This window comes from Littorina saxatilis, linkage group LG12, assembly GCF_037325665.1.
Source record: "Littorina saxatilis isolate snail1 linkage group LG12, US_GU_Lsax_2.0, whole genome shotgun sequence".
Classification (NCBI taxonomy): domain Eukaryota; kingdom Metazoa; phylum Mollusca; class Gastropoda; order Littorinimorpha; family Littorinidae; genus Littorina; species Littorina saxatilis.
In genome coordinates, this window is record NC_090256.1 from 78,353,339 (window position 1) to 78,377,938 (window position 24,600).

General features: G+C 41.2%; 1 protein-coding gene across 1 annotated transcript; it reads left to right on the plus strand.

Moving 5' to 3' along the window:
• Positions 1-27: 27 nt before the first annotated feature.
• Positions 28-24,219, plus strand: LOC138982849 (cytoplasmic polyadenylation element-binding protein 2-like). Its single transcript, XM_070356219.1, has 8 exons — positions 28-1,211; positions 9,365-9,470; positions 15,349-15,522; positions 16,415-16,504; positions 17,926-18,044; positions 18,527-18,641; positions 22,475-22,656; positions 23,547-24,219. The coding sequence occupies exons 1-8, from the start codon at positions 258-260 to the stop codon at positions 23,772-23,774; spliced, it is 1,968 nt and encodes a 655-aa protein (XP_070212320.1). The 5' UTR covers positions 28-257; the 3' UTR covers positions 23,775-24,219.
• The last annotated feature ends 381 nt before the right edge of the window (positions 24,220-24,600 follow it).

Genomic DNA, 24,600 nt, shown 5'->3' on the forward strand with positions numbered 1-24,600 from the left:
GTTAATAGATTGCCAGACAGTAGAATGATAAATTTATTCAGATAAAAATTGGATATTGAATCCATATGATTATCTCTGCGTCTAATTTTCATTCATCCAATGGTGTGCGCTGTAAGCTGTCGCCAGATTTGGAAACAAAGAGCATTGGGTACGAGAGTGTGTACAGTTGATCAGTGTAGCTGCGAAGCAGACGTGGCGAAGAGGAGCTCGGCGACACTGCCAGTAACATCTCCTGTCTCAGAATCAGATTCCAGCTGATGGGGGAATTTGGGCTCCAGGGAAATGCGTACGTAAGAGCTTTATCACCCCAAGGCCAGCAAACGGACCAGTCGTTGTTTTCAGATTCTGTGCCAAGTGGTAAAATGCAAGATGATACGCTCCTCGAAAAATCATCTGCCAAACAAATATCTTCTAACACAGTGCATAGTAACGACACAGAACATATCGTGGATGAAGCTAACAGAAATTTGAAGAATGGAATAGCAGGACACCTTCAAGAGGAAAAGAAACGTGACATTTTAAACTCTTCTCCTCTCCATCTGGTTCTTTCTTCGGCAGACCATACTGTTCCAAGTGTGAGTGTAACACCTGTTACGTCCTTTTCGTCTGCTGCTGCCCTAGATCTGCATCACTGGTCTGGACCTCCAGACGACTCGATTTACCAAGGATATCCGTCGGTCAACGGTGCCGTTAGTTTTCAACAGTTTGCTGCTGCTCCGAATACTGTGTTTAGTCAAACAAGGGGTGGTTTTGCTGTTGGTCATGTTGGCATGACGGGAGCCCATCAGCAACCAGCATCGAGAAGAGCCATAACGGCCCATCATAACTTCCCCCAGCGTCAAACCAACTTCATGCTGAGTAATCCCAAAACTTACCAGAACTGGAGTACTAATGCCCACCAAGCACCTGTAACGTGGCCACCTGGCCAGCAGGGCCAGGCGACCCTGTGCCCATGGGGTGGAATGCCCCCTCAGCATCAACGGAGGTCTGTTCCAAACTTGAATGCAATCAGTCCAATGGGTGCGTTCAAGAAAGCAGCCCTTCAGCAGCAAATACAGCAACACCAACAGCAAGCACTGATGGCACCATCAAAATTTCGAAGGAGTACCTCTTTTTCTGGTCAGATACATCAAGCAGCCACTGGAGTAAAGCAGGATTTTGGAACATTTGATGACTTGGCCATGCACAAAGAAGGTTTCATATCATATCAGGTAAGTTTTGCAATGATAATAAATTAAGTTATGTTTGTATGAACTGTTTGTTTTGTTTTGAATAGTTCGTGCTTTATGTTGCTGTAGATACCCTAATCAGTAATGAAACTGAAAGACGTGTGATGTAGCCTATAGGTACACTGTCAAAGTGTCAGCTCAGCAGAAGAGTCGGGTTCAAGATTTAATTCCAGACAAAAATAAATTTTTAAAAAAGGTAAAAAATGCCCAGCAGGGATAAGAAATGATAGGCCTACAGAGGTAAATGTTAGGCTAATTGACGTCTTTAATCAAAGGCAGCATCAAAGTGTATGCGCATGAATAGACACGTATGCATTTTCAGTTTACATTACATGTCCCTTACCACTACCAGACGGCACAGTTGTACACTACTGTATACACTTTTTTTGTTTTGATTCTGTTAGGCCTACCTGTGTGATTTTGTGTTGCCGAAACTTTCAAGTCAGTGTACCTTCAAGTCAGTGTACCGTGTCCCCGTCAGTCTTTAATTATACATGTAGTTTCTCTGACAGGGCTCTTTAAAGTGTGGACCTCATGCACATTCTAAAAAGTAACAATCAAGCCTCAAAATCACTCATGGGACTTCGATTTGTGCGTGACTTCACTGACTATAGTATAGAGCCTTAGAGGAGTTGTGTTTTCTGTCAATCTGGAGATCGACCTCCTGCATGACAAAACTATCGACTGGCCACCGTCATCACATCATAAAAGAATAAGTATGCGTCAGTGACCCTGCAAACAACACTGCAGAAACGAATACATTGACCGAGATAGGGCCTGCCAGGGAAGGCGGCATGCCATTCATACATAGTGCATTTTGATGTGTGAATGGAGTGAGAAATGTATTCAGGACAGTTATTGAGTTAACTTCAGAGTCAAACATGAAACAAAGAATGTAACATTACAATTCAGCATGCTGATTGTATAGCCTACACAACAGATCATGTAATTTGTATTGTAGGACTAGGAACGTTGCCGAACAAGAAGCACTTGAAGCAAGAAATGAAAGGTTGGGTGATCACAAACAGTTTGCTGATTATGTTTCAGAAGTGTGTACGTGTATGTATGTATGGTATACGAATGTGTGTTCACTCAGTTCACTCCCTTGACCTAGGAGGGGGGTGTATTCAGGCTTGGTTGACACAGCTGCGATTTTCTGTCCTCGTTTCTGTCTGTGGTGTAATGTTTCCAAGAGTTGTACCATGCTTATGCCTGTCCACTCTTTCAATTTCTCAATGTCTTAATCTTAAAGGCTGTTTATTTTTTTCTTCATACATACATGTATGTATTAGGCCACACACAACATTTTTGGTTTAGGGTAACCGACTACGTGACCAAAACAAATAGGGTCTTGGTTTTTTTTAAATTTTTTTTTTTTAAAGTTTAATATTTTTAAGTTAACATCACCATTTTGTTTCCCTTAGCTTCCCTTAGTCTCGGTATGGTTCGCAAAATGTGCCAAAAATATAATTTTTTGTTTTTGAGATTATGAGAAAAAAACACGTTTTGGGTCGGCGTGAAAAAATAAGGTCAGTCGGGTTACCCTAAACCAACATATTTTTTGTTTTGCCCTTATACAATTAGTATTACCCAGTTTTGGGTTGGATGGTGACCTCCCTACAGAGTGCCTCACTAGTGACTGGATTGGTTTTTTTTGATCATGTAAGTAATAGGGAAAGTAAAATGATCAAACCAAGGCCAGTTTTCAGCATAATTTAACAGTATTAGAAGAGGTTCTTGTAGACCTACCAAGGTGTTACTGGTGCTACAAGCATTTTTTGGCCTTGTGTACATTGTCATTAGTAATTGATACCACTGCCAGACGTTGAAAAGATTTCTGAGACATTCGGTCCCTTAACTCTGGATATTTTTCCTCGTATGCCAGGACAGTTCATTATTCATGTTAAAAGATTGATATGTACAGCGATTGACTTAGTGTTTTTCATCCCCCGAATGTAAAGAGGCACCACACTTCTTGTCATCTTGGTAAAACAAAAAGGCCAGGTGTACTCATGAATACATACACCTCCTGCTAAATACTTGATGAGTAATCTGACTCAACATCATGGTTCTTGACTGAACGCTGAATGTGATCAATGACTTTCTCCTGGTACTTGAGATTATAACGAGTTGCACATAAGATGATATGCGAAAAAACCCATCCCATTCCCAGTAGAACTACCAGTACAAGGTCAACAAATTCGAGCTAAAGGTTGTTCCCACCCAGTTGGACTCTTTCTTGTGCACATCAGCCCTGGAGACTGGATTTTAATTTTTAGCAGCCACAGTATTGGAGTAAGGGTGAACTAAACTGAATTGTTGCTCCATTGTTGCTGCCTCCCCACTAACCACCACAACCCCTCCACATATTTTTTGATAAAGTTGCAATGCCCACGTGAGTGACAGTGTTCAGTGTTGCTGCCAAGAATGCAGGAGGAAGGGAGACAATCAATGAGTCAGGTGTCAAAAAATCTGAAAGTGTTGTGTGATGCCTCATTGTGTTTTTGTTTGTTGAGGACCACATAAAAAAGATAAATTGTAAAGCACTGGAGTGATACAGTCATCATAATGATAGTCTTACAATAACAGGATAGTGTGCATCAAACTTTCAGTTGAGTATAGATAGATCTGGGAAACTTCAAAGTCAAACTTGTCATGGCCCCCCAACTCATAATTTTGCCTGAAAGTGAAACAGGCACTGCTAGGAAGTGGCTGCTTCCTGCCAGAAGTGTCTACAAATAAGTAACATATTACTTTTAGTGTCTCTCACAATAAGTCGCATGGTTTAAAAATTGTCTTCCAACATCAAGTTGAAGTTTTCAACACTTGAAGATAGCCCTTCCTAACTGGTTTTCAAGCGTTTAGTTTCAGTGTTGTTCCCAGACTCTACAGATCAGTTAAACCTGGATTAAAAGTATGTAGAGAACCACATGTCCTGGATTTGTCTGTTCAGTTGAAAAATTGATTGTCGGAAGACCTCCTAGTCTTCAACTCAAAAACAATCAGACAGTTGGCCATCCAGAGGTCAGAGCATTATAATATATATATGTCATGCTTTCCTTCTTTGCCACTACTAAAGCAAACGTGTGGAAGATTGTATGTTACACACTTTGGAGCATGTGCAAATCGGATTCAAACTCGAAATCGTCCCTCCAAAAGCCCAAAAATGCACACAACTTTTATTTCTCCTGCTGTTATCGTTTCTTCTCTTTACAAATTCTTCAACGCTGAGAATACTGAAAACGGCATCCCAGACGACAGTACTGTTTTCATACGCGAATTTAATTTAGCTGCCCTTGGAAAGTGGCTTGCTCACGAGGCCTGTTGGTATGAATCTATAACTATAAGGACAGAGTTATGGACAGACATGACAAAGATCCCGTAAAGGACAAACATTTTGCGCATGTAGTCACTGAGAAAGACCTCATGAAAAATGCGATGCTTCAAAAGATACAGACTGTGACGATGACTCTGACGTCATTCACACATACCGAGACGTCATTCATAGTTGTTCGGTCACTTCCGTCAAAAAGTAGATCTCTCCACAATGGCTGCCCCTGCGTTCAGATTTGTCAAGCGTGAGTACGCAAAACGTGTTTGTTCTCTCCTCTGTTGAAGCTGTGAGACATAAATGCTATTCAGACTTGGTCGTGTGACAGAGTTTTCTTCCACACTCGATTAGCTGATGTCTAACTCAGCCTGACGGCTTCGTTAGACAATCAACGTAATCTCATGTGAGGGCCCCAAAGGGGGGGGGGGGGGGGGGGGGGGGGGGGGTATCATAACGATCACGGGAAGGAAAATTTTAGCTTTCACGATCACAGTTACCTTGATTTTTGTTTTCACGATCACGAACACCTGAGTGGCAAATCATGGTCACGGTAAAAGTTGCAGGTACAGAAAGCACGTGTCAAAGTAAACACAACCACACAGTAATTCGCTCCTCTGGATCTATTGTTTATGTATACATGTGTGATGGTAGAGTCTATAATCCTGACTAAAGGTCAGTCTAGGAATCATGAATTGAAGGTGGGTGAAGGAATATACACTCATACACATTCAACTCCCACACCCTCACTCACACACATGAATATATATACTTGCACAATTTCATATTTCCAGAGCTAAATCTTTTAAACCCATTTTCTCAAAAACTATTGGGTGGATTGAAAATAAAGTACATGTATGTATGTGTGATGGTAGAGTCTATAATAACATAATCCCCAACGAACATGACTTTGGTCGACTTTGACATGAGGATCAAGTGACCCAAACTGGCACGTCTCCCCGCCGCGTCCATAGTTCCTGAATTTAACCCATTGTTGATAAGTTTACAGGCGCTAAAATAAATCCAAGCTTAATGCAAAGAAGCGACAATTAGAATCTATGCCAAGCGTGTCCACGTTGCTGGGATGAAAAACACATTTCTAGTTTCGGTTTTGGCTACACGCAGACTCGATCAGACTCGAGCCAGTCGAGATCACACTGAGCGAGTGACAGCCGGACGTGGCAATGTCGACAATGTCAATGATCTCAATCAAACTCAAAGATCTTGAACAAATTTCAAGATCTTTGCCTACATTCAGAACAGTCATAGAGCAACATAGACAGGGCCGGACTAGGGAAGTGGGGGGGGGGGGGGGGGGGGGGGTTACAGGGGTTGCGCAACCCCCCCACCCCACCCCCCCCCCCCCTGGCTTAAGCATGTACCTCCCAAACGCTTTTTTTTGTGTGTGTGGGTGAGGGAGGAGGGGGGGGGTGCATCTGGATCATCATGAAATCCGAGGAGAAATCGCACCTCTCACCCCCTTTCGAAAGACATTTTTCATCAACGATTTTTGTGATGAAAAGTAGAGTCAAGTTACAATCTCAATTCTTCTTCATTGCCTATACAGCTTGCTGTCGAATTTACCTTTTTCGTTCAAAAAACGTTCAGCTTCAAGGGGGCTTCGCCCCAAGGTTGCAATCCCCACCAAGGGGGCTTCGCCCCCTGGACCCCCACCAAGGGGCTTTGCCCCCTGGACCCTCATCTGTAACCCCCCCCCCCCCCCCCCCCCCCCCCCCCAGTACTTACCTAGTTCGGCCCTGATAGATGACATACCTTGACATTTCGTCTTCGGAAAGACGGACCGTAGCCTGACCTTTCCACCAAGGAAGGCATTCTCGCCGCCTGCTTTGGTCTGGCTTGAATTCACAAAATATAACAGAAGTTCGATGACAGTACCGCTGCACGCCATTTTTGAATCACATGCGAAGCAAAAGTGAGTCTATGTACTCACCCGAGTCGTCCGTCCGTCCCGGCGTCCGTCCGGAAAACTTTAACGTTGGATATTTCTTGGACACTATTAAGTCTATCAACACCTGATGTGGCCTGATGGTGTATGGTTACAAGATCTCAAAAAACATGTGCGGCAACTTGACCTCACTTCAAGTTCAAGGTCACAGGGGCCGTAATTTTTGTCTTAAAAACGACCATTTTTCACATTTTCGCATTTTTTTCTGAAGTTATCGAGAATGGCAACCTTAGCTATGTATGCTATACAGGGCAATGTAAGCCCTATCTTTGGACACCAGTTTGGTTGACCTTGCTTCAAGGTCAAGGTCGCAAGGGTCCTTTAAAGTTGGATTGTATACATATTTTGAAGTGACCTTGACCCTGAACTATGGAAGATAACTGTTTCAAATTTAAAAATTATGTGGGGCACATGTTATGCTTTCATCATGAGACACATTTGGTCACATATGATCAAGGTCAAGGTCACTTTGACCCTTATGAAATGTGACCAAAATAAGGTAGTGAACCACTAAAAGTGACCATATCTCATGGTAGAAAGAGCCAATAAGCACCATTGTACTTCCTATGTCTTGAATTAACAGCTTTGTGTTGCATGACCTTGGATGACCTTGACCTTGTCATGGTCACATGTATTTTGGTAGGAAAAATCAGGGATCGCGTTTACCGGTAATTTCCGGTATTTTACCGGTTAAGATTCGCCAATACCGGAAAAAAAAGTGGATGTCGGTCAGACGTACCGATTGTTATTTGGTTTGACCGGTAAAAAAAAAGTAGTAATTACAAAAATCGTTTGTCAGTACGAGGGAGAGAGAGAGAGAGAGAGAGAGAGAGAGAGAGAGAGAGAGAGAGAGAGAGAGAGAGAGAGAGAGAGAGAGAGAGAGAGAGAGAGAGAGAGAGAGAGAGAGAGAGAGAGAGAGAGAGAGAGAGAGAGAGAGAGAGAGATTTGGATGGCTTGTTGTGACAGCGCTACAATGTTGCGATTATGTCTCCATTGATGACACTTGATGTCAAGGTGTCAAACATGACGTCAAAAATCAGACATCATACTTTTCGCGCCATTTCTTTCGGTTCCCGGTCCATCGTAAAATCTTTCAGTTTATGTTATAAGGGACGGCGTCTAACTATAGCCGACATAGCATCATACCGGGAAATCACGTACTCACACCAGCTTAGATCTTTGTCTACATACAGTTGATTATTGTGAGGCGAGTCGATTGCGATGAAGAAGCAACGATCTTTACTGTCTTTTCTACCCCCAAGAGGTGAGAAAAGGCCTTTGAATGAAGGAACTGAAAGTGAAAGTACTTCACGGCCTAGTACATCTGCAGAGCCCGAGTCTCAAGCGGCGGCAAAGAAACCAACATCGGCATCTTCCACTGTCAAACGATTTCAGGAAAAATGGTGCAAAGAGTTTCTGTGGTTGCGGACAGAGGGGGAGGGGGAGAACTTTCTCATGTTTTGTGAAGACGGCAAAAAAACACGTCAAAAAAATGGTTACACAAGAGGTTGTCGAAATTTTCAACATTCATCTCTCGAAGACCATTCAAAATCGCTAAGTCATAGAAATGCTGTTGGCTCTGCGCGTGAAAACTTGTTGACAACAAAGACTAGGCGAAAGTGAAACTGTAACAGTAACTAGTGAGTAAGTCTTCCAGTTGCGTGATTACTATTTGCTTTCCTATTTTATTTTGGAAGTCTCTCTCTCTCTCTCTCTCTCTCTCTCTCTCTCTCTCTCTCTCTCTCTCTCTCTCTCTCTCTCTCTCTCTCACAGCGGCTGCTGATGTGTTACTGTCAAGTTGTGCGACAGTTGCTTTGGGGGGGGGGGGGGGGGGGGGGGGAGAAAAAACGTCCGCATATCACTGACATTGATTTAATGTATTGTAAGTCATTGTTTGTCTTTTACTGGTTGCCTTGGCAAGCTTACCGATTTTCGTGAGAGCCTTGTAGCCAGCTCATGACGTCATACCGGTTTGAAAAATACCTAGCGCGATCACTGAAAAATATGTAAAGCAGTTCTTAGTGTATGTCATTGCTAGGTTTAGTTATTTGACCTTGACCCTGAAGGTCAAGGTCATGTAAAGGTCAAGGTCAAGCATGTGAGTCGTATGGGCTTTGCCCTTCTTGTTGATCTTCGAATTCGAATTTGACTGAATGCACTCAAAACTTTTGCACGAAGCCCTTCCATTGGATGAAGTTTGGCAGACTTTTGCAATTCGCCTTCTGATTGGATCTCTTTTTTGTGTGATTGGTTCTCTTAAAGGGAAGCAATCGCTGTCAAAATCATATTTCTGAATGTGTTGTTGCTTCCCTTCAATCGGGATTAGCTCCTTGACGAATAGAGGATCATACTGATAGAGTGATACAGCTGTAAAAAATGTACGTTGAAAATAAAATGCTTTGCAATAATGCCCATCACGATCACGAAAACAAATGACAATCATGATCACGAGACTTGATTTTTTTGTCATCACGGATCACGGGCAAAGTCCCATCACGATCACAGAAATGGAAATTTCGGCAATCACGGTCACAGAAAGGTAAAAAAACACCAATCACGATCACGATTTTAAACCCTTTGGGGCCCTCTCATGTGGAAGAAAACGTCTGTCACACGACCAAGTCTGAATAGTAGGTAATATATATATATATAATATTATATATAGGATCAAACAAGTATGCCTCATTGACCGAAGACATCTATAGGCCTGAATCATATATATGGCTGTTGAAGGTGAGTTGAGAACATATGGAGGATTGGAGCCCACATTCAAAACAATAAATAATATTTATTTTTTTATTCTTACTCATGAAATTGAGAGACCCATGTATCTGTTTTCAGGAACGTGGTGGACAGTTCGATACAATGAAATTTCCCACTCTGGAGAATCAGCTGCTTGACATCATGAGAAACGCATCTCTTGAACAGCAACATGAGAGTTTCAGAAGTGAGTATCTTGATTGTTAATGCTATCTAAAACATGGAGTTAAAAATTACACAAAGGCAGAATGAAAAAGTTTTGAGAAGTAAGGCAGCGACTTTGTACTAAAGATGCCCTCGAAAGCGGCCTATTGCTGCCTAAATGGCGGGGTTAAAAATGGTCAAACCCACTGGTGCAAAAACACCTGTACGTGAGAGTTTCAGCCCATTAACGCAGAAGAACAAGTACCAAGGATGTACTGTGTACTAAGTGCGCACTGAACGTTGAATCCTGTAAAGTGTAATTCTGATCCTGTAATCTATGTCCGAGTTTAGTGGGTTATATATATATATATGGGTCATTCTCAGAAATGGTGGTCGAGTGAGAGTGAGTAGGGGTGACACATTTGAAATCATGAAAAAGTAAATTAAAATTATTTCTAGCACGACTTTTTTCATCTGAATCTATTCCTGAGACATTAAAGCATTGTTGTATGTCAATAAAAATGGTTTCTATACGTTGGTGTTGTTTTTGTGTGCTTTTCAATTGCGAAGTTCGGCCGTTTCCGGATCGCCGAAGCGTTACACGACTTTCGTGATCAACAATATGTTCAGTCTCATGGCTAAATGCAAACATGCAAACACCAACAAATTACTGCAATCAACAGTCAGGAGTTCAGTATTGGACGTAGCAACACATCTTTGCAAAAACTTACGCGGAATTTGAAGTTACGGGCTTCGAACAAAAAATTATGAATGTCGTAACGCTTCGTATCCGGACTCGACGCGCGAACATCGGACAGCAATGTGCTCCATGACTTTGCCACATCACGGCTATTTTTAGCTCTTTGGCGCACAGGAAGTTCGAACAAGAAAATAGTCCTTTGAATCACAGCCAAATATTCACAGAAAACACCAGAATCATATCATTTGCTGAAACTCATGGCGACGTATCCTGACCTACGTTACGACTGAAGATGGTTTTTACTTAATTGTCGAGCCTGCAAAGCTTTGTCACAAACTTACACACCGCGGATGGCGACAATGTAGTGTCGGAAGGATATCGAGTGCAAACAGTCTCTCAAAGCGCGAAGTTTAGCGGAACAAAGCAGCCAAGAAGTTTTCGTATCCTCTGATCGTCGATGTTCGACATTCATCAAGTATTTAAAATGGGTAATCTGAACGCAACAGGAACTTTCAACAAATACAGCAAACTCTGACGAATTGTGTTTTGTGTAGTTATTTTGGGTCAGACGGGTTTTGCCGGCAGGAAAGGCCAAACAGTGCAGATTCATGTCTGTCGCACAGGAACCGAAAGTGGTTCAAGCATTTCGTTTCTGTGTTGCGACATTCACCTTAGTTTTGTTCCAAATGTCATTTTTGACTCACATGCGAAGCAAAAGTGAGTCTATGTACTCACCCGAGTCGTCCGGACGTCCGTCCGTCCGTCCGTCCGGACGTCCGTCCGTCCGGAAAACTTTAACGTTGGATATTTCTTGGACACTATTCAGTCTATCAGTACCAAATTTGGCAAGATGGTGTATGATGACAAGGCCCCAAAAAACATACATAGCATCTTGACCTTGCTTCAAGGTCAAGGTCGCAGGGGCCATAAATGTTGCCTAAAAAACAGCTATTTTTCACATTTTTCCCATTTTCTCTGAAGTTTTTGAGATTGAATACCTCACCTATATATGATATATAGGGCAAAGTAAGCCCCATCTTTTGATACCAGTTTGGTTTACCTTGCTTCAAGGTCAAGGTCACAGGAGCTCTTCAAAGTTGGATTGTATACATATTTTGAAGTGACCTTGACCCTGAACTATGGAAGATAACTGTTTCAAACTTAAAAATTATGTGGGGCACATGTTATGCTTTCATCATGAGACACATTTGGTCACATATGATCAAGGTCAAGGTCACTTTGACCCTTATGAAATGTGACCAAAATAAGGTAGTGAACCACTAAAAGTGACCATATCTCATGGTAGAAAGAGCCAATAAGCACCATTGTACTTCCTATGTCTTGAATTAACAGCTTTGTGTTGCATGACCTTGGATGACCTTGACCTTGGGTCAAGGTCACATGTATTTTGGTAGGAAAAATGTGTAAAGCATGTGAGTCGTATGGGCTTTGCCCTTCTTGTTTACCAATACAGTGGTCGCCGCTTAATAAAACCACTTCTGGACCGACGAAAAATGGCTTTAATAAGCGGCGGATTTATTAACCGGCGGTCCAGGAATACGTCATTTTCGAAAGAAAAAAAAATCTCTTTTGTTTACGTCACTCAGTCACTTTCTTTCGTCATTTACACTTGTTTGAATCTAAACAAAACTTCACGAAGGATGTTGAACTTTTGTTTTAATTATGTACATGTACGTGTACTTTGATCACTTCGATACATCAATAATTTCACCCGGCTGTCACCGTCACGAACCATTACTCGTCAGAGAAGAACGATTTTATGAGTGTTTGTTTGTTGGTCGTCTTCCACATCAGAACAAGATAATGTGAGTTTTAGTCACAAACTACGTGATTTCTCTGAGAAAACTGGCTTTAATAAGCGGCGGGTTGGTTTTTTAACCGGCTTTTTCTAATACATAAGATATAGTGATAAATCCGGACCGTCTGAAATCGGCTTTTATAAGCGGCTGGCTCTATTAACCGCGGTTTTATTAAGCGGCGTCCACTGTATTAGTTGAAGTCCTTACCTTTCACAACTAGAATGTGTTGGGTAGAACACAAAAATACTGCAGAACTGATAAAAAATGCACAAAGGATTGAAGGCTTAGGTGGTTTAAAGTTGGAATTTGGTTTCCATGTTACAACATTCATCACGTAAATACAACACTTTAAAACGTCTCTTATTTAGCAACCAATTACTCTTTTTGTCTAATTTTTGCATTATTATGTATAGCAAACAATAGACTTCATAGTAAAAACAATTATTTTGTATTTCTTGACACTTTATTTTTTACTTTGTATGTAACACTTTGGACCACCATTTCTGAGAATGACCCATATATATGGGAACACAAAAATACCAAGCATGCATCCCCCGAAAGCGGCGTATGGCTGCCTATGGCAGGGTGAACACGGTCATACACGTAGTAAAAGTCTTGGAAGTTTCAGCCCATGAAAGAAGAAGAAGCTTTATCTTTCATCAAAAAATAAAGGGAAAATATGGGGATGGTGAAATAAGGATTTGTGAGCAAGATGAAAAATTAAGTATGTTTTTTAAACTACTTTGTATGCTATACATATGCTTTGTATGCTTCGTGTACACTACATTGGGGTGTGCACGTTAACCTTTGCCGTGCTTCCTGGGTTCACCTGTACCCAGAGACACACTAAAATCATTGTAACTCTGGAACCATTAAAGGTATCGTTTTGAAATTTTAAGTATCTCTCACACACCTAATTTGCTCTCTGTCTGCAAATTTTTAGTGTGTACATGACAAAACATCAGAATTAATTGATTATGATAATTTACATAAACACTACCGATGGCGCGGGTTCACACATACCCATACTTTTAAAGAGTAGTAGTGATTGTAACTATCCCTCTGCCGACGGCGCGGGTTCTGCTACACCCATAATTACCAAAGCGGCGGAACAGTGTCTGTCTGCCTGTTTGTCTCCAAGAGACTGTCTGTCTCTCTGTTTGTCTGTCCGTATCTCTCTGTCTGTATGTCTGTTGTCAGTTGCTCTGTCTGTCTGTCTGTCTGTCTATCCGTCTATCCGTCTCTCTGACTGTCTGTCTATCTGACTGTCTGTCTCTGTCTGTCTCTCTCTCTGTCTGTCTCTCTCTCTGTCTGTCTCTCTCTCTGTCTGTCTCTCTCTCTGTCTCTCTCTCTCTCTGTCTCTCTCTCTTAGTCTCTCTCTCTGTCTCTCTCTCTTAGTCTCTCTCTGTCTCTCTTTCTTAGTCTCTCTCTCTCTTTCTTAGTCTCTCTCTCTCTCTTTCTTAGTCTCTCTCTCTCTCTTAGTCTCTCTCTCTCTCTTTCTTAGTCTCTCGCTCTCTCTCTTTCTTAGTCTCTCTCTCTCTTTCTTAGTCTCTCTCTCTCTTTCTTAGTCTCTCTCTCTCTCTTTCTTAGTCTCTCTCTCTCTCTCTTAGTCTCTCTCTCTCTCTTTCTTAGTCTCTCTCTCTCTCTTAGTCTCTCTCTCTTTCTTAGTCTCTCTTTCTCTCTCTTTCTTAGTCTCTCTATCTCTCTTTCTTAGTCTCTCTCTCTCTCTTTTAGTCTCTCTCTCTCTCTCTCTTTCTTAGTCTCTCTCTTTCTTAGTCTCTCTCTCTCTCTAGCTCTTTCTTAGTCTCTCTCTCTCTTTCTTAGTCTCTCTCTCTCTCTTTCTTAGTCTCTCTCTCTCTCTTTCTTAGTCTCTCTCTCTCTCTTTCTTAGTCTCTCTCCCTCTCTCTTTCTTAGTCTCTCTCTCTCTCTTTCTTAGTCTCTCTCTCTTTCTTAGTCTCTCTCTCTCTCTTTCTTAGTCTCTCTCTCTCTTTCTTAGTCTCTCTCTCTCTCTCTTTCTTAGTCTCTCTCTCTCTTTTTTAGTCTCTCTCTCTCTCTTTCTTAGTCTCTCTCTTTCTTAGTCTCTCTCTTTCTTAGTCTCTCTCTCTCTTTCTTAGTCTTCTCTCTCTCTTTCTTTGTCTCTCTCTCTCTCTTTCTTAGTCTCTCTCTCTTTCTTAGTCTCCCTCTCTCTCTTTCTTAGTCTCTCTCTCTCTCTCTTTCTTAGTCTCTCTCTCTCTCTTTCTTAGTCTCTCTCTCTCTCTTTCTTAGTCTCTCTCTCTCTCTTTATTTGTCTCTCTCTCTCTCTTTATTTGTCTCTCTCTCCATCTTTCTTAGTCTCTCTCTCTCTCTTTCTTAGTATCTCTCTCTCTCTTTCTTAGTCTCTCTCTCTCTTTCTTAGTCTCTCTCTCTTTCTTAGTCTCTCTCTCTCTTTCTTATTCTCTCTCTCTTTCTTAGTCTCTCTCTCTCTCTCTCTTTCTTAGTCTCTCTCTCTTTCTTAGTCTCTCTCTCTCTCTTTCTTAGTCTCCCTCTCTCTCTTTCTTAGTCTCTCTCTCTCTCTTTCTTAGTCTCTCACTCTCTTTCTTAGACTCTCTCTCTCTCTTTCTTAGTCTCTCTCTCTCTCTTTCTTAGTCTCTCTCTCTCTTTCTTAGTCTCTCTCTCTCTCTTTCTTTCTTAGTCTCTCTCTCTCTCTTTCTTAGTCTCTCTCTCTCTCTCTCTTTCTTAATCTCTCAGTCTCTCTCAGTCTCTCCCTCCCCCTCTCCCTCCCCCTCTCCCTCCCCTGCAAGAGGTCGGTGAAGGGAGAAACTCGATGCAACCACTGAAGTAGCGCTGTGGGTTTCCCTGAACCCACACCGTCGTTAGAGAAATAAACGATAAAAACTCTCTTTCAAATGTATGGGTTCAGACAAACCCGCATCGTCGTTAGAGGAATAAACGGTAAAAACCCTCTTTCAAATGTATGGGTTCAGACAAACCCGCATCGTCGTTAGAGGAATAAACGGTAAAAACCCTCTTTCAAATGTATGGGTTCAGACAAACCCGCATCGTCGGGAGTGTGTAGTCAAAAGCGGCATCCGGCAAAGGTTAAAGATCCCACGATTGACAAAAAGGGTCTTTCCTGGCAAAATTGTATAGGCATAGATACAAATGTCCACCAAATACCCGTGTGACTTGGAATAATAGGCCGTGAAAAGTAAATATTCGCCTTGATTGGCTTGAGATTTACTGGCCGATGTGAATGCGTGATATATTGAGTGAAAAATTCCATCTCACACGGCAGAAATTAATATGTAAAGCGCTTAGAGAACGTCAAGCGTTATATAAATCGCCCCATACATACATGTATACATACATATTTTTTGATGGCATAATAAGATGATTACATTGAATGACTGTTGACTTTGCAGGTAAAATCCCTTACTTGATAGAGGAGAACCATATTATTGATGATGGATCCTTGGATCAGACTGTACCCAACCTCAGCTCTCCGCCTCACTCTTCGCCAAACTCGGGACAGGAAAAAAATGAGCGATTTTCACGAAAGGTCTTCGTTGGTGGATTACCCCCTGACATCGATGAAGGTTAGATTTGGATTCTTTACTTTGCTGTGGATTAACTAATGTGATGAACTAAGCAATAAAGCAGTTCCAAGTCGTCCGTGGTGTCCAATAGCTTTTTGCGCAAAGCTGATGTGTTAGTCATATAATTACACATTAACATGCTTCCATTAGCGTAAATCAATCTGACGACGAACTCTTGCCTGCTTTCATGCGGTTGTAAACGGACAGAATTGGTTCTGTTCTGTTCACACACTACTTTCAGTCCACTTGGGACTTGACCCTTGCAGGTAGGTGGACTGAAAGTAGTGTGTGAACAGAACAGAACCAATTCTGTCTGTTTACAACCGCATGAAAGCAGGAAAGAGATCGTCGTCAGATTGAATTACAATAACATTAACATGCTTCCATTTGAAACTTCGAGGTCTTCATCGGGGATTGATGCCCTCCCAAAGTCTAATTGAAGCCCTCCGTCGCTTCGCTCCGTCGGGCTTCAATTAGCTTTTGTCGGGCGTCAATCCCCGATGAAGACCTCGAAGTTTCAAATGGAAGCATGTTAATGTGTAATTAATGACAGGTAATTTTTATTGAGTTAAGGCATTCTGACCAATCACAGGATCTGTTTCATTAAAACGCAAACTTGATTGAATTACAATATTTGTTACACTGTCTCTTGTAACCTTGTAATGGAGGGCAATAGTCCATCTTTGCTGACTGTAAATTTGCTGCATTCTTAATAGTACAATTGTTAGAGATTAGAGTAAAGAAATAATTAAAAATCTTGCCATTATACTGGCTTTACGAAAAAAAATTACAATGACAAAAACTTAACTAGCAAGAAATGAAGGATCCAAATTGTATATCTTATCTTTACCATGTCTGTCAGTGTCACATTTATTTTTCATTTAATTTTCAGAGGAAATAACTGCTGCCTTCAGAAGATTTGGTCCATTGGTGGTTGACTGGCCACACAAAGCTGAGTCCAAGTCATACTTTCCTCCCAAAGGTAAAACAAACAAGATTGCAAAGGAATAACGGCTTGTAGTGTGAGGCTTTTCTTTGACACTGCCTTATTTTACTGCAATAGTCAATGCCAGTGTACAAGGAAGAAAGTTGTGTTTACGTTTGTGTTTGTGTGGGCTGGGGATGTGAAACTGGCCTCCCACCTGCTATGAGAGGAGGTATTGATCCTTTCTATTGATTTGCTCCACAAAGCGCACACTCAACATCTCCATTCCATTATCCAGCTGTGCTTCACCCGTATGCTTGCCCTCTGGTCATGGGACATTTTAGTATTTGCTTTAGGTTACCTGCAGCCAAGAGACTTGCATGCCAAATATGTTAAACCCAGGATTCAAGTCTTTCAGTTGTATCTTATTTGCTAACTTCCCTTTGAAGATGGTAGCATTGTTTTTCTTCTTTGCCCCTACTAAGCTTTAAGCGTGTGTCATATTTGATAATGCATGCTCTGGAGCTTGACAGAATGGCATTCAGATTTCTGTTGTCATTCTAAGTTTAGCTAACTTAAGTTAAGGAGACTGATAATATCTTTTATTTCATCACTATAAGTATAAGTTATAACTGTTTCTTTTCTTCACAAGGCTCACAACACTTGAGAGATATATATATTGCTGTGGCATCCAAGGAAAGTCTGAAAACGTACTACATACACATGTATTTCCAATTTCATTTGCAAGTTTAGGTGTAACTGAAAAATTACTTGTTTTATGAGGCCTATGAGTCTGAAATGATAGGACAGAGATGTGTCCAAAGTACAACTGAAGAGAAAGAGAATCAAAATGTGGGACAGGATTTTTGCTATCAATTGAAAGCGCGGTACGATCTCTGGAAATCTCGCATGAAAATAGTCGCTTACTGGTTGTGGCAATCACCATTTAGAAACTAAAAAGGCCTCTGCCATTCTTCAGCTTGAGATAAACAGTTCACGAGGTATGGTAATTCCTATGGTTGGGCATGTGGACACATGAACAAGTCATGTCAAGTTCCATACGTTCAAATATACATGTTGTGATGTCATATCAATCAAAAAGTGAGAAAGATTTTGGGAACATGTAAAAAAAATAAAATTGATCCAGTATATATATATTCTGTGCTCTCAATTATCAAGAGGGACCATGGAATTACTTTCATTTAATTTTAAACGAAAATCTGGAGAAAAAACAACAACCAGGCAGAATGATGTATTTTGGGGGTTCCGTCACTTACGAACATAAGTGCAAATTTCATCCTTTAAAAAAATGAAAAGGAGGAGTAAATCCCGTCAGATTTGTGGAGTTGGCGAAAGCTTCTGTCTTGCAGGCAAAACACTGACATGTTTCTAAGAAGATCGTGACAGGCAGATGTCAGCCTTCAACAACAGCCTTCAACAGCTATATTTTATATAATATATGTGACTGTGTGTTTCAGGTTACTGTTTCCTGATTTTTCAAGATGAGCTGTCAGTTCAGAACTTGATAGAAATGTGTCTGGTGGATGATGACAAACTGTACTGGTGCGTTTCCAGTCCAACCATGAAGGATAAGCCTGTGAGTTGGAGTTGATTGTGTGTATGAAAACAGGAAAAATATTGATGTTATAGGTTTAATCGTTTTGAGATATGTTGTAAGTTTAAGTACATGTACTTTGACTTGGCAACTTAAGCGTTTGGCTGCGATGTCTGGATGATATGCTTCATCCCTTCTTTTCTTTTTTTGTATAAAGTATGTGTTCTTCACAACCCATACTATCCAAATAGGAGTAAATGTTTTGTTGTCGCTTTTGAAGTATGGGTCTAACAGTGCCCACACCTTACAAACAGGGATTAACACAGTAAAATTCCATGTCTATACACGGCTAAGGCAGAAAATACTTGCTAAAGGGTACAACAGAGTTGTTTGTTGAAGAAATTGCGCACATAAACCGATAAAGTACAGAAAATTAAGCTGAGTGCTTTAAGTGTGTACATGTAGTGTTTTTTCTGATATTCACATTAGACAAGGCTGACATTATTCTCTCTCATATCTTTCAGGTCCAGATTCGCCCTTGGACTTTGAGCGACTCAGACTTTGTGATGGATGGGTCTCAACCACTGGATCCTCGCAAAACAATATTTGTCGGTGGTGTGCCACGTCCATTGAGAGCAGGTGAGGCAGAAAGAGAGACACAGAAACCTAAAAAATAAAATGGATAGCAGAGATGTAATTGAAGGGCTCAGGAATAAAAAAAAATGTTGCTGTAGTTTATGCTGTGCTTGAATGTTATTATCTTTTAAGCTAGTGCAGATGAATTGATTAACACATGTGAGTGCTGTAACAGAACAAAAGTTGTCTCTGCACAGCTACAAAAAACACACAATGTCATCAAAGGCTGTTATCCAAAAACTTAAGAAAACAGCAAAAGTAAATATCCTCACTCCATATTATTAAAAGGCCTCTTTTCTTCCGTCTGTCTGTCTGTCACACTTTTCACCGCTTCTGGTGTTTAACAGTCGATTTGCCTGAAATTTGGCATGAAATATGCCATACCTATAATAACCTATGGCATATTTGTGGGGAAATGTCAAGCCAACCACTTTGCAAACGCCGGAGTTATATATATTTGATTAAGCGCTCACGCATGCTTTCCTTCACTTATAGCTCGGGTGTTTCTTGACCAATTCGGATCAAATTTAATGTGAGCTTGGCAGACGAATCGCTTGATAATCTCCTGAGTTATAGTGTGTGATAATCTCCAGAGTTATAGTGCGAAAGAAAGAGTGTTTAAAGGCACAGTAAGCCTCCCGTAAACCATCACAGAGCTCCCCGAGCGTCTACATATAGTACAAACATACTTCCATTTGAACGCTCACCGAACGGGAACATCCTGGCTGCTTTCTGTCGAGCGTGAGAAATTTTCAAAGAATTTATTTTCGTGGACTTGGCCTCAACAGCAATGGTGCCTCGTTTTGGTGCTGGACGGCTGTTATGAATACCGGAATTCACGCCCGGACAGTAAGCCTCCCCTAAACCATCACAGATACTGTCAGGCTTTTACACACAGTACAAACACCCTTCCATTTGAACGCTCACCAAACGGGAACATCCTAGGTGCCCTACGTAAAGAGCGAGCAATTTTTAAAGAATTAATTTTGCAGATTGTCTCGAACACTTTTTGGACCCATCCTGAACTCAGGTCAAACATGAGTTACTTCCCTTCGGGTCTCATTCTATCGATGTAAACTGGCGATAGCCGTGAATCGATGATTATCAAAATGTTTTTGGACCGTGGTGCGTTTTTGTGCTAGACCTAACTTTTAAAATCTAAATAATAAATTGACAGCTTGTTACACAAACATTCTTTAATCATAAAAGAATTCTTTTTTCATCAAGACAAGATCAGTACAATTCGAAGTTGTGAAAGTTTGAAAAAAGAAAAGCCCGGAAGCAGGGTCACGCAAGGGTCGTAGCAGACGCCGCCGGTTTATCAGTGCATATCGCCGTTCCTCTCAACAGTCAAAAGCCATCGCTAGAGTTCTTGTGAACCACAGCCGTTTGTTTCGTGCATAAAAACGTGCTATTGTAAATAGTCGCATTCAAATAACTAACTGACGACTACATTGTGAAAAAGGGAAACTGGATCACACGGGTTTACGATGGCTCAGGGGTAAGATAAACCACGCAAAAATAAATTCTTTGAAAATGTTCGCTCTTTACGGAGGGCACCTAGGATGTTCTCAATCGGTGAGTGTTTAAATGAAAGGGTGTTTGTACTGTGTGTAAAAGCCTGACCGTATCTGTGATGGTTTACGGGAGGCTTACTGTGCCTTTAATCGCTTAGCGCCACTAGCTGTTTTTGTCTGAAGCACAGGCTATGTTCCATAGTGGTTAGAGCTGTTTAAAGTTTGATGACTTCTAGATACAACTCAAATCTGTTGACCCTCAACAAATTTCAAGGTCAAAATGGGGTCAAGTTTGGATCAAAACATCAGGGCCTAGCATTGTAAGCCGTTCGGCGTACTTTACGCCGAAATAACATCTCCTGTACGCGGAACTCGATTTGGTGTACACCGAAATGCAAAAACCTGTTATTCCCAAACGGTAAACCCAAACAGTCCCAGCTTTCGTTTTGTGCGCCGTTCGGTTCAATTCTCAATCTGTTTGACAGTTTGCTTGAGCACACACTTCCTCTGGCATCGCGCGAGCATGCTTTGTGCCGGTGTTTTGTGGCTCTAGACTTGAAATAATGTCTCGAAGCGACATTGTTGAACGAGGTCAGCCATTCAGTGTCAAAGAATCCAGGTATTCCTGGAAGTGGGAATGGCTGGATTTTGTTCCGAAGGCGGAAGGCAAGTCAGAAGAAGTAATGTGCCGATACGGACTATGGCTCCGAAAGGTTGCTATTTCTGGCAAAGCATACTGTCAGTTGTGCCGGAAAGAAATATTTTACACGAACAAGGGCTTCGCAAGGCCAAGCAGTTCAAACTTGAATCTTTTTTCAAAGAACAATAAGCCAAGAAGGATCATCTCACATCTGCTAAAGACATTTCCAGTGTGTAAAATTTTTTAACAACTTCAGTTTGTTCTCTGTGTATAGTTTTCAACATTTTCAACTTAAAGGCATATGTACGCGCTCCCGTGTTTACAAAGTGTAGTTTGCCCATAATCGATGTCAAACGCACCATAAGACCATGTAATGACGATATGTCGCCATGCGCGGACCATATACATGCATTACAGCTTGTTCTAGCCTCTGAAAAAGTGAGGATGTCAACAAAGACGCGGAGTTATTTCCCTTGCGTCAACGTTCCCTCTGTTGGCAAATCTATAAATAGGACGATCTAGATCAAAATAAAAATTCAAATATCTCAACATTTAAGGGGTCCTAGACCACAATATCTTGCAGGGAACTTAATTTAGCATGTCTCCAGCTGTTGGTAAAGCAATTAGCGTGTATAGTCATCGAGTACATATGGCTTTAAGCAAAGGAGGGACATGCTTTATGCCTGAGACTGTATAGTTTTCAACAACTTTAAGACAAGGAGTGACATTGCTGACATTGAGTGACATTGTGTTTGTTTGAAGAAGGTAAGGCCAAAAAAAAAAAATTGTCTGTTTCTGGTAACATGGCTAAAAAAAATAGGGTCGGTAGGTAGGGATTTTTTTTATTTTTTATTTTTTAAAATTTTTTTTACCCCAAATGTAGACCAATAAAACTAACTTTAAAAATCGCGCAAAGAGACTGGATTCACTATACATAGAGACAAGACACTCAACACATTTACAAATCGTCAGCGGACTTTCGTTTTCACACGTTTTTGTTGTTCATTTTCTCACCCTGTCCTTTGCCACCAAAAAAACAAAAAAAACTTTTTGAGTTTGGAAAAAAAAGGTTTAGGGTCGGCGCCGAAATTTAGGGTCGGTCGGGTGACCAGAAACGGACAATTTTTTGGGGGGGGCCTAAGCACTTTTAGGCCAAATAACACAAGATTGTCAGTTTTCTTGTTTTCTGTCTGTGTTTTGCTTGTTGGTGAAGGCATAATTTAGTTGCTCAATCTTCTTTTGGGGGGTCATTTTAGGTAAAAAAATCTTTAAAAAAATTTCAAATTCGGGGGAAACCCCCACCACCCGGGACCCCACTGGAGGCCTCCTGCGGCCCCCAGACCCCCGCCTTTGTAAGCTGAACTCACTTTTTCCAATGCTAGGCCCTGAAACATGAAATAGTGTCAGTTTCTTACTTTTGATGCTAGGTCTTTGAAACTTCTTTGACCTCCAGACATAAGTCTTGTTGATCCTGGGCCTATTTCAAGGTCGCAGTGGGGTCAAGTTTGGGTTGATCATAGTGAAAGTCATTTTGCATATACTTTTGACGAAGGTGAGTGGTATGAGAATGTGCTTTTCTTGTTCAGGTATTTTATTTCTCCTGAGCACAGTCACACCACGCACACGCATGCTCCGGAGACACTGGTATTAATAGAATTCATCAATCTTATTTTTTCTAGTTGAACTTGCGATGATCATGGACAGACTGTACGGGGGTGTTTGTTACGCTGGCATCGACACGGATCCAGAGCTGAAATATCCTAAAGGTGCTGGCCGTGTTGCCTTCTCCAACCAACAGAGTTACATTGCAGCCATCAGTGCCAGATTTGTACAGCTACAGCATGGAGATATTGACAAAAGGGTGAGTAACTCCTGCTTTATCCCAGTTAGGATCTCCAGTCTAAACTGTGTGCTATTTATGAAATACAGATCAACAAAGAAGGCAAGATACCAACCAAGCCAACAAAACCACTACAAATTGTGGAACATGTGTGTTCTTAATGTTTCTGTTTGGTTGAAGTTGTGTGAGTTAAGTGTTACAGCACATACATAACTTCAGAGACTGACTTTACGAGACAGGACAACAGTGACTGTTTTGTGTAGGCAGGTCCCATATATACTACTCAGAACTGCCAACTTCTACGATTTTGGCATGCTGAGATTTTGTACATTACTACGCTTAACCTTCACCGGATCACGCTTCGGACTTCACCACACAACCCACACTTTCCAAAGAAGGATACAAAGTAGGGCAATGGGAAGGTCGTATGGTGATTGGCGATTACATGAAGTCTCAATTAAAAACTCCAAATAGTTTCAGAGATAAAGACGATTCTGTGAGGCTCTGGGTCGTCCACAACCCACGAAACACAGTGAAGGTTAATTAAGAAGCTGCAGCTAAACAAAAGAAAAAACCCAATCGTCACATAACAAGGAAACGGATTTTCTGCCCTGTGAGCTCTGCAGATAAATTCAACCTCGAAACATCACCGCATGTAATATGATGTCCGCATGTTGTATCAAATTCCTAGTGTGCCACAACCATGCAAAGCGCACCATGTGCATTTAATTAAAAAGAAATGCTACCAATTTTGTCATGATGCTACAACAAAACTACTACTAAAAGGTGTTGTGGCAGATTGGCGGTTGTGACCAATATACTTAGTGCTCTTTCATTTGTGATGTTCATTCTTATGTGTAATGTGTAATGAGTTATAAGTGTAGGCTAACATGTACAATTTTGTGCTACAGGTGGAGGTGAAGCCCTATGTGCTGGATGATCAGATGTGTGATGAGTGTCATGGGTCACGCTGCGCTGGCAAGTTTGCACCGTTCTTCTGTGCCAACGTCACCTGTTTGCAGTACTACTGTGAGTATTGCTGGGCTCAAATCCACTCGCGTCCAGGCCGGGAGTTCCACAAGCCTCTCGTCAAGGAAGGAGCTGACAGGCCGCGTGCTGTTCCCTTTCGCTGGTGTTAGTTGGATCGTCTCACTCAACGGCTGTTTGAGGAGGAATTCTTGTGACAACTAGCTTCGTTTGGTTAACTTTTTGTTCTTCATTTGTCTCAGTTGGGATGGAATGACTGTGGATGGGTTTCAAACTTGAATATATTGAAGGTTGCACTACCTGGTGTTATGGGCAGTTAAGCATTTTTTGTACGCTTTGTTGCGGCTTTGGTTTTGTAAGTTTGTGCCGATCCAAATTTCAGAGACAAAAGAACTCGTCTAGCTGACACTTATTTTTGTATTTTTTGTATTGTTCTGGTGTAGACTTATGCAACATTTGTTGTTTAGGTGATTGGAAAATAATAGCAGGTGTAGTTTTATTTATTTGCATTGTAAGACTTGTTTGATTTTGTAATTGTGGTAGGATTACATTCTTGGCTTGTGTATGACCTTATTTTGAAAAACATTTTCATTCAGATTTGGGATCGATTTTATGAATTAATCTTTGGAATTTGCTTGTTTGTGTGTGTGTATGTTGCTGTAAGGTAGTTTCAGGTCAGTTAAACTTTTTATTTTATTATTTCTTTCCCTGACATCCTTGTCTTTGGTCTCCTTTTGAGACCTGGGGCATGAAAGTTCCCGGGCAATGTGTATTTTTGTTATGACTAGCCAACTTTGAACAGGCTACTTTGTTTTAAAAAAAAAAATTCTTTCAATGTGATGGAATCACTTTTATTTTAAGCACATGTACTCCTGTGTTTCCATTTGTGCATGATCATTGTCAAATTTGTAAAAGGCCTGTTTGATGTTGAAACAAACGCAACATACACACTGACACTTTTGTACATCTTGCTAGCTT